This window comes from Mastomys coucha, unplaced genomic scaffold (genome assembly GCF_008632895.1).
Source record: "Mastomys coucha isolate ucsf_1 unplaced genomic scaffold, UCSF_Mcou_1 pScaffold15, whole genome shotgun sequence".
Lineage (NCBI taxonomy): Eukaryota > Metazoa > Chordata > Mammalia > Rodentia > Muridae > Mastomys > Mastomys coucha.
Genome location: NW_022196897.1, coordinates 10,049,132 through 10,060,477, shown reverse-complemented (window position 1 = coordinate 10,060,477; position 11,346 = coordinate 10,049,132). Strand labels below are relative to the sequence as shown.

At 39.2% G+C, this 11,346-nt stretch overlaps 1 protein-coding gene across 1 annotated transcript in view; it reads right to left on the bottom strand.

The window, feature by feature from the left end:
- Myo3a (myosin IIIA) overlaps positions 1 to 11,346 on the bottom strand; it is a 216,471-nt gene that overhangs the window by 84,025 nt on the left and 121,100 nt on the right. The window contains exons 15-16 of the mRNA XM_031369160.1: positions 9,855 to 9,953; positions 9,395 to 9,509 (exon numbers count right to left, since the gene is read on the bottom strand). Coding sequence (XP_031225020.1) covers positions 9,395 to 9,509; positions 9,855 to 9,953 — 214 coding nt within the window. The remainder of the gene's footprint in view (positions 1 to 9,394; positions 9,510 to 9,854; positions 9,954 to 11,346) is intronic.

Sequence of the window (11,346 nt, the reverse complement as noted above, 5' to 3'; positions counted from 1 at the left end):
AGAGAGAGAGAGAGAGAGAATATATGTCATTAAAAATAAGGACAATCAAGTTGGAGTGTCTACTTCTAAAACAGACACTCAGCTTTAACTGGTGGCTGTGAGTGAAGTAATTGCCTGAGGATGTGTTCAACCTCACTTACCACTGAATTTAGACTACAGCTCTCTTGTTCTTATAATTTACTACCTTGTTGCAAAAATAGAGAACTCCTATGGGAGAAGTCATTGTAGTAATGTTACCTGTGGTTCCAGAAGGAGTTAATTTTCCTTGATTGGTTCTTGAAACAAATTTCCAGGTCTCTTCTGGTTCCTCAAATTGTCTCTCACTTACTTGTCCCTCAATTAGTCAAAACATTTAGAAAAAAATAGCCATATATATTCAGAACTTAGTCCCCAAACCTTAAATTCCAAGGGTATAAGAGTAACCAGATCTCATCCATCTGGATGGATGAGAGTCTCTCCACAAAGGTAAATTCCTTCAGGCTCTGCTGAAAGCCCCATTAGAAAAGTCTGTCTGAAAAACTGAGATGTCTCACAACAGCCATTCATTGGGCAATGACAAATGAGACTGTAATACTTTCCATTGTGTCAGATACTGAACAATTTCTAACTAATGATGTTCTATAGTAGTTTTGATTTCTGATGTCTGAATTCAGGGTAGCTAACATCATATCACTTTCAATCCTTGTAGTCATTTCATATAACCCAAACATTTATTTTCAAATAGTCTCTTATAAGGTAGTTCTTAATGGAATCTGAATACCACTTGAATCAATGTATGCTGTTTTTAACAAACAGGCTTGGGAGTCTATCTGTTGCCAGTGTCACTACAGAAGAAATCCACTTTTGGAGATTGTTTTAAAAGGGAGGATTTCAGTTCTGCCATGTTAGACCTTATTCTGTCAACTTGAAATTTAGGCTGGTGTTCAGCAAGCCCACAGCATCCTCCCATCTCTGCCCCTCACAGTACTAGAGTTACAGGTGCACATGGCCACACCTAGCTTTGTACGTGGGTTCTGGAGATTTGAACTCAGCTCCTCATGCTTGTACACTGAGTGCTTCTACCTCTTGAGCAATGTCCTCAGCCCCGTTTGGTTTCTGAGAGATGATCTCACTATGTAGCCTAGGCTGGCCTCAAATTCATGATTCCCATGCCTCTGCCTCTACCTCTTCAGTATTAGCTAAGCAACAGTGGATAGTAGGACAGATATTTTGTCTCAAACAAGTTGGAAGGGCTAGGACAAACAATATCCAAGATATGTTATGTGACTTCTGTGGGTGCATCCAAGCGATGTTCTGTGACTTCTGTGGATGCATCCAAGAGATGCTATGTGACTTCTGTGGGTGCATCCAAGAGATGTTCTGTGACTTCTGTGGGTGCATCCAAGAGATGTTCTGTGACTTCTGTGGGTGCATGTGCACACCCACACTTATATATACAGTACAACATCACACAGACACAGACATACAAGCCCACACACACAAACACATACACACAACAAAACAAGATTTAAAACCATGTATAAACAAAATTAAAGACAAAAGGAAACAATAATAAAACCTATACATGTGAGAATTTAAAGAAAAATAGACTCTAAATGTTAGGGACCAGAAGCTGTCTCCAACTGATATAGAAAAGGAAGGGTCAGGATAAAGGGGAAAGGAAAGGATAGATTATATTCTCAAAAGAGAAAACACATTGAAAACCACAGAGAAAATTACAGGCATCAAACACTAAATAGAAGCAAGACAAACTGAAGGGCTTCAACAGCTCCCTGGTGGGGGACAGAGAATCAGAAGCCACATCCTACTGGAAATATGGATGAAGCAGAAGACAGTGAGGGACCAATGAGGAAGGCAGTGGGTGGGGAAGGCAATTGTGGACTTGGAACAAGGAATAATATCACACACTTAGGAGGAAGACTCAAAGAAACCTTTTACTGTCTATGCTAAATTTAAAAATTAAATAAAAATAAGTAAGAAGCTACACAGCCCTGGTGAAAAAGAGACTGGCAGTCCTAAATACAGAACAAATTCACAGCTGCCTCAAGCCCTAAGTCCAGGTTTTGATAAAAAGGAGATTCCTCTATTACAGTCATTCTCAACCTGTAGGTCTTGACCCTCTTGTGGGGGGTCAGATCATCAGATATCCTGCATATCAGATATTTACATTATGATTCATAGCAGTAGCAAAATGAAGTAGCAATAAGAACAACTTTATCATTGGGGGTCATCCTAACTCGAGGAACTGTAATAAAGGGTCTCAGAATTAGGAAGGTTGAGAGGGAACAACTGCTGCATCAGAATGCCAACAGTAAAAGGGAACCCATGTTGTCGTTCTATAGGACTCAGAGGCTGGAGGTTGTGTTCCAGACCTGACACTGTCTCAAGAGGGAACTATTGCTTAAAATGGAGCTATCTTGGGACCTGAGAATGGAAGATAATCACAAGTCTGGAAGACTGAGTTTAACCAGCTCTGGTCACATGGCAGAAGGTAGTCCTTTGACACATCTGTGGAGAGGAGGGCTGGATGACAAGTCAGAAAGCAGAAAGCAGTTTTGCTCAGGCAACAACACTGAGCAAGAGAAAGATGCCCTTCCACTTGTGACCAGGAACACAGCTATTCTACAAAGAATAAACCTGAAGCCTGACCCCTGAGTCCAAGGTCAGCTGGCGATCTCTCACAGAGTCTACAATCTCTAAAACTCAGAGCAGAATATCTGATAGCTACAGCACATCCCTCCAGCAAGGTGACCAGTAAATACTTAGGGAGTATGGAAAGTTCAAAGACAGAGGATCTTGGTGCTGAGGTTGCTCACACACTTTCAATAGACTTTAGAGTTTGGGTCCCCAGACAAAGTATCAGTCATACCAGTGGGTGCAACCTGTGGAATCTCAGGCTGGTGGGAAAAAAGTCTACAGGATGCAATGTTGCTGCAGCCAACACAGGCATCAGGTGTGCAAAGAGGATTTCCTACAGTGAAAAAACCAGTAAACACCAGGCACTTGTGCAAAACAGGCTCAGTATTAGTGTAACCACAGGCAGGAGGTCTGACAATCCTTCCACCATAACTGGAGGTCTCAAACTTCCAAAGATGTAGAAAGTAGCTGCTTCAACACTTTACTGTTTCTTCCTTTTGTGTCCCATCTATTTTGCTTGCCTCGCCTTTGTATCATGCTCTTCTGCTTTTTTTCTTTCTATTCTTTTATTAGTAGTATTTTTTGTTTATTATGTAGAGAAGACATATCAGGTTTTGTCTTTTAATTTTGTTTTTTAATACTTTCATCTATTTTTATTATTTTTACTCTTTTTACCCTTTTCATTTTTGAGATTATAATTTAATCACATATCTCCATTCCCCTTCCTCCCTCCACACCATCCCATAAAATGCTCTCTGTGCTGCTTCAAATTCATGCCCTCCTTTGCTTTTTTTTAACTAATTCTTATTGCATGCTTATATTTCTTTATATAATCATTCAGTCTATATAGTACTACTCGTATGCATGTTTTCAGGGTTAGCAATTTGGTACTGGACAGTCAAAATGGTGCTCTTACTGGGGAAAAGGCTTCTTTCTCATCCCAGCTTTCCTTGGTAGCCCAGTTCTTTGGAGGTCTGACACCCCATGGGCTTCTTCCTGTCCAGTTTAACTCATTAATTGGTATGATTGTTCACCTCATATTTGGGAGGTCATGCTGGTGAGACTCTGTGGCCATAGCTTCTGATATTACTCATAGAAAATCCCTGGATCTCTGTCTCTCAGAATTTTTCTGCACCCTCTCCCACAATGTTCCCTTAGCCTTAGATGAAGGAGTGGTTTGCAGATGTATCCACTGGGGCTAAGCTCCACAACTCTGCATTTTGTTTGGTTGTAGTACTCTGTAATGGTCTCCATCTGTTGCAAAGAGACATTTCCATGAGAACAGGTGACAACTACAATTAATTTTTACTATGTATTTTCCTTTGTAGAGCTATCTTTTTAGCCTTTCTTTCCTTCTTTTTTTTTAGTTCCATGGGTTTTATCTTTTTTCAAAACAAAGAAACAACAATCCATCCAACCAGACAAAGAACCAACAAAAAATTACAAAGGATCAGTAAACATTTCTTAATAGTAATCTTAAATAAATATAGCTTCAACTCACTAACCAAGATACAGACACAGATTAACTACATGAATTCTAACAAAGGATCCATTCTGCTTTTTTCTGGTTTCTCTAAGAAACACATATCAATGGAAACTATACACAAAGACTGAGAATGAAATAATATGTCTATTTATCAAATGAACAGAAGCCCCAAGCTAGCTAGCATTGCTGCTTTGATATGAAATAAGGTAGACTTTATATATACCAAGAGAAGAGATAAAGAAGGCCACTACATACCTATAAAGGGAATGGTTTACTAAGAAGATAGAACAATTACAAATATATATGCACTATGGGACTTCTAAATAAAATGAGCTTTAAATGCTTTGAAACTTTTCTTTAGGTGCTTCTCGGACATTCGGTATTTCTCAGTTGAGAATTCTTTGTTTAGCTCTGTACCACACTTCGTAATAAGGTTATTTGATTCTCTGGAGTCTAACTTCTTGACTTCTTTGTATATATTGGATATTAGCCCTCTATTGGATGTAGGATTGGTAAGGAAATGCAAGTCAAAACAACCCTGAGATTCCACCTCACACAAGTCAGAACGGCTAAGATCAAAAACTCAGGTGACAGCAGATGCTGGCAAGGATGTGGAGAAAGAGGAACACTCCTCCATTGTTGGTGGGATTGCAACTGGTACAACCACTCTGGAAATCAGTCTGTCAGTTCCTTGGAAAATTGGACATAGTATTACCCGAGGATCCAGTTATACCACTCCTGGCCATATACTCAAAAGATTCTCCAACATGCTCTACTATGTTCATAGCAACCTTGTTTATAGTAGTCAGAAGTTGGAAAGAACCCAGATGTTCTTCAACAGAGGAATGGTTACAGAAAATGTGGTACATTTACACAATGGAATACTACTCAGCTATTAAAAACAATGACTTCATGGAATTCTTAGGTAAATGGATGAAACTAGAAAATATCATTCAGAGTGAGGTAACCCAATCACAAAAGAACATACATGGTATACACTCACTGATAAGTGGATATTAGACAAAAAGCTTAGAATACCCAAAGTACAATTCACAGACCACATGAAGCTCAAGAAGAAGAAAGACCAAAGTTTGGATGTTTCAGTCCTTCTTAGAAGGGAGAACAAAATACTCACTGGAGGAAATACAGAGACAAAGTGTGCAGTAGAGACTGAGGGAAAGGCCATTCAGAGACTACCCCACCAGGGATCCATCCCATACAGTCACCAAACCCAGACACTATTGTGGATGCTAAGAAGTGCTTCCTGATATGGCTGTTTCCTGAAAGGCCCTGCCAGAGCCTTATAAATACAAAGGGGGGTGCTCTGAGCCAATCATTGTACTGAGCACAAGGTCTCGAATGGAAGAGTTAGAAAAGGACTGAAGGAGCTGAAGGGGTTTGCAAACTCATAGGAAGAACAACAATATCAACCAATAAGACCCTCGAGAACTCCAAGGGACTAAACCACCAACAAAGGAGTACACATGGTGGGACTCATGGCTCCAGCTGCATGGTGGTTCCTCCGGAAGTTGGACATAGTTCTACCAGAGGACCCAGCTATACCACTCCTGGGCATATACCCAAAAGATACTGCAACATGTAAGAAGGACACATGCTCCACTATGTTCATAGCAGCCTTATTTATAATAGCCAGAAACTGGAAACAACCCAGATGTCCCTCAACAGAGCAGTGGATATAGAAACTGTGGTACATCTACACAATGGAGTACTACTCAGCTATTCAAAACAATGAATTTATGAAATTCTTAGGTAAATGGATTGATCTGGAGAATATCATCCTGAGTGAAGTAACCCAATCACAAAAGAACACTCATAGTATGCATTCTCTGATAAGTGGTTATTAGCCCATAAGTTTGGAATACAGGAAGAACAATCCACAAACCACAAGGAACTCAAGAAGAAGGAAGACCAAAAGGTGAACATTTCCTTCCTTCTTAAAAGGGGGAACCAAATACCCATGGAAGGAGTTGCAGAGATTAACTATGGAGCAGAGACTGAAGGAAGGGCAAGCCAGCCTAAATATAGCTACCTCCTGAGAGGCTCTGACAGTACCTGACTAATACAGATGTAGAGGCTCACAGACATCCATTGAAGTGAGTACAGGGTCCCCAATGAAGGAGTTAGAGAAAGGACCAATGGAGCTGAGGGGTTTGCAGCCCCTTAGGACGGTTTGCAGCCCCTTAGGACGGACAACAATATGAACTAACTAGTATCCTCAGAGCACCCAGGGTCTCAACTACCAACCAAGGACTGCACATGGAAGGGTCTGATTGTTCTGGCAGCATGTGTATAGTAGAGGATTGCAAAATCGATCATCAATAGGAGGAGAGGGCCTTGGCCTTGTGAAGGTTCTGTGCCCCAGTGTAGGGGAATGCCAGGGCCAATAAGTGGGAGAGGGTAGGGTGGCAGGCATGGGGAAGGGGAGGCAACAGGGGTTTGTTTTTGTTGTTTTTGTTTGTTTCTTTGTTTTTTGGAGGGGAAACTGGGAAAGGAGAAATTTACATGTAAATAAAGAAAATATCTAATAAAAACAAAACAAAAAAGAAAATTAATATCAGAAACTACCACCTTTTCTCTATCCCAAGAACAAATCTGCCCAAAAAAAGAAATCAGTAAGCCAATTTCATTTATAATGACTTCAGCAAAAACAACATAAAATACTTCAGAATAAGTGCAACCACCTAGTAAAGGGCCTACAATGTAGACTTTAAGACACTGGGTGAATTAAGTAAGATGCTAAAAGATGAAGAGTCCTCCATGATCATGGATGTGCACAATTCACTGTGAAATGTCCTATTACTAAAAATAATCTGCAAATTTAGCAAATTCACTGTGAAATGGCCTATTACTAATATTAATCTGCAAATTTAGCACAATTCCCATCAAAATCTCATTGACATTCTTTACAATATTAGGAAATATTAATTCTAAAATTCATGTGAGAACACAAATGGTACCGAATAGTAGACACAATAAACGCACTAAACCCAAGATGGTAAAACCTCAAATTATGGTACAGAACCATAGTAACATAACTTGCATGGTAATGTCATAAAAACAAGCAAGCAGACGAATGGAATACATTAAGGTCTCAGAAATAGCCTAGATAGCTTCAAACACTTTTTAAAAAAAGGTGTCAAAATGCTTTTGACAAGAGATGGCTTCTTAACATGGTGCTGGGAGAACTGTATTCCATACATCAATTAATAAAGCCAGATACCTGTGTCTTACCTGCCTCAAGCCAGGTTATAGTTTATTAAAGATGTAAGACCTAAATTCAGAAACAGCCAGAGGAAAATCATGTCAACTCACAGACACAACCAAGCCAGGCACTGCAAAGCCTCTATGAAGACCCACACAGCAAAAAAAAAAAAAAAAAAAAAAAAAAAAAAACAAAAAACAAAAAACAAAAAAAAACCAAAAAACAAAAAACAAAAAACAAGAAACCCATAAATTGACAGGTGGGGTTGTATGACATTGACAAGTTCTGTACAGAGAAGAAAATGAGGCAGCTTACAAAATGGCAAAAAACTGCTGGCTATATATACATTAGGCTGAGATTAATATTTAGACTCCATAGAACTATAAAATTTCAACTCCAAACATACACCAATTAATAAATGAAGTAACAAATTGAGTATACAGTTTTCAAAAGAAGAAATTTATATGGTATTTGAAAAATATGGGATGGTCATTATGCTGAACAGAATAGGCTAGACTCAGAAAGATAAAAGAGTACCTGGTTTCCCTCCAATGGGTTTAGATTAAAATTTATAAAAACATGAAAGAGTCATATGTGTGTTTATATGAAACATGAGTATAGAAAGAGAGGTATAATAGGAAAGAGAAGAGATATAAACGAAAGTAGGAGCAAATTTAAAGAGAGTAAAGGCTTTTCCTGGAAAGGAAGAAGGCAGAAGGGGAGGGACAAAGGGGGCCACATGAGGCAGCAGGAACAGGAGATCAATGAGTGGGTAAGTAAGATGCAATGATACATACAATAGAAATGTTACAATGAAACCCAATAATTTCTATGACACCGATAGACATATTAAAAAAACTAAAATTAAAACCTAAAGCTAGAGATACAGGAAAAAATTAGATAGTACAAGAAAATCCAGAAATCGAATCTGTGACTTAAATGTAGGAGTTTATTTCCTACAAAATTCAAGTAACCAAAAAGGGGCGCAAAAATATGAATAGGTACATATTAAAGAAGAATCAGAATCATAAGAGACTTTAAATTGAGGTTGAGGAGATGATCCAGTTATCTGCTAGAAACATGAGGATCCCAAATTAAGATCCCCAGAAGTCAAAAACCTGGACAAAATTTGGAGTTGGAGGTAGGAGTGTAGGTCATGTTTTTGTGCACTGTGTAAAGACTGTCCTTATGTTATTTAAATGTTGATTTTTCTGCCCTCGTGTCTTGTTTCAACCCAGACACAACAATGTAATGTTCATATCTAGAATCTCCTGTCTCAAGTTTGTGTAAACAATTCTTACCATTTATTCTCTGTCTTGTCAATAAATGATCACCCAGTGACTGGGCAGAAGAGAGATTAGGGTGGAAACTTCCACCAGGTAGGGGATTAATTCACATTGTCATGAGGAGAAGAGGATCTGAGAAGACATCATGAGAAAAAAAAACACATCTGAAGCTCAAAGAGCCAGATCAATAATAATATGTAAGTATCATGGGATGGGATAAGAGGAAGCCTGCTTAACATGGGGGTTATTATAGATTATTTAATTGCCCAATATTGAGGTGTGGCTTGAAACATATCTTGGTTTCTCTGTGTGGTTATTGGGGACTAGCAAAGGTAAAGAAACACAGCAGCTGGATTAAGTCACTGGTTACTACTTACATTTATATTAAAGTAATTAATTTTATATAGCAGGGTCCCTGAAATTCATCTGCCAGTCAGGCTAGCAAAATAAGCTTCAAGTTCAATGAGAGACCCCATCTCAAAGCATAGGTGGAGAGCCACTAAGTAATGACACCTGATCTTGACCCCAGGGCTCTAAATGCACACATACACATACACACACACACACACACACCTTCGCACACACACATGTATATATATAGAAACACCCATACCCACACCTATAATGGGAGTGACTACTATATAAAGCTTTGAGCAAAGTTCCTGACATATTAACCAGTCAATGAGTTGGGTAATTCTCATCATTAGTGAAGACTTTTAAAAAGATATTTACAAAAGTGGTTCAAATGTCTTTGGTACTTACCTCCATTGTAAAACCTATGACTTTGAAACATTGTTCAATTAATTCATACTGGGATTTATAGAAACTATTGTTCATCATATCCTGTACTGTTCTGAGGTTGTCATTTTGTAAGTACCTGAAGAAAGTATGAGAAGAAGGATAAAAATCTAAAATTACATTGAAAGAGCAACATTATCATCTCAGAACTTGGGAAGCAGAGGCAGGAAGATCTCCATGAGTTCAAGGCCAGCTTGATCTACAGAGCAAATTCCAGGACAGCCATGGCTACACAGAGAAACCCTGTCTGGAAAACCAAGCCAAATCAAATCAAATCAAACGAAACGAAACGAAACGAAACGAAACCAACCAACCCACCAACGAACCAACCAACCCACCAACGAACCAACCAACCAACCAACCAACCAACCAACCAACCAACCAACCAACCAACCAACCAACCAAGTACAGCCATGTAGCTTACCTGGGCGGCTTGTTTTCAGGCAGTTTGTAAAGGGCTAGCTTCTTCTTTTCTGCTAACCCAGCATAAATGTAGTAAAAAATATGGAAATTTTTTTCTCCACTGAAAAAAATGACATTTTCAGGAAGATGGTTAATAAGAACTTTTATTAACTGTTGAAGTGCTTCACTCATACTGGTGTTAGATCTGTGATTGCCTACCCAGGCTTCCTTGAGCATCAAGTTCTGGCTTTCTGTTGCTTGTGCCATTATTTTCAACTATAAGCATCATTAGGTGGAAGCTCTAAACATCATGACATTTGTTAGTGACTTTCCAGGAATTTTTCTAAGCATCAGGAACATAAAAGGAATGAAATAGTCAGGAATTTTAAGCTTCTAAGACTTCATATGTCGGTAGAAATGGCCAAAAATAAAAATAAAAATAAAAAAGAAATTAGATGCATAGAATGCCAGTTATCTCACTGACTCTCTGCAAGTACTTGGGAAAGGTATGGGCTTCTCACTTTCCATATTCAGGACACTGAAACTTAGCACATCCCATCTCAACACAGTCACAGAGCTGACTTCAGACAAGGTCTATCTGGCTGCAATGGCCACATCTCCTTCATGTTTTTATATTATCTTTTTCATATTTGTGAGACATCTCCTAATAATTAAAGTTCCATAATCCCCTGGTTCTCAGTATGAAGAATATTCCACAGGTGTTGGAGTACGTTAATTTAAGGCAACAGAGATGAGTCTCTGGCTGAGAATGTTCCATAGCACACTGGTGAGGACGGTCCCCCAACTTCTTCCCTCAGATTCACCCTTTAAAAGATAGAGGAGGAGGCACCTGGCTTCCTACTGTTCTCTTTCCAGTGTCTCCTTTTGGCCATGCTTTAATTTCAGTCCTGATAACTGAGGTGACCATCTGGCTGTGCTAGGATTTGCCTTTCTGTGGCATTCTTGTTCCTGTTTTCCTGCTCAACCCTCCTATTTTAGGATGTTTCTAAATACTGATTGCATCTTCCATTTATCACCAGGCCCTCGGTGGAAGTCCAGGTAGAGGGTGTGAATCTCTTCCAAGGGTTAAATTCATTATAATGGCACAGACCCCTGGCAAGCCACACCCATGTCTCCCTATTATTACTCTTCTTCAAGTTAGCAAAAAACCTAACTGCTTACAAAGGTTTAGGTATTCTCACAGACATTGAGTCATTAGATGCTACATCACTGCTATGGATTCTCTCCTCCATGATGTCATTGGCAGTGGCCTGACCAGGTTTAGAGTTCCTTTCTGTCATTGCTCCCCACCCAAAAATGCCAGGGCAGATTGTTGTACTTCGTGCTCCCTGCTCATTTTATTTTTAGCACTATACAGCTTGGGAAAATGGGCTTTAGGTTCCATTGAAAGATTTAGAAAATGAATGATAATTACCAAGTTGATATTTTTACTTGAACAAGAACCTCTTTAAAAAGTTTTTCCAGCCGGGCCGTGGTGGCGCACGCCTTTAATC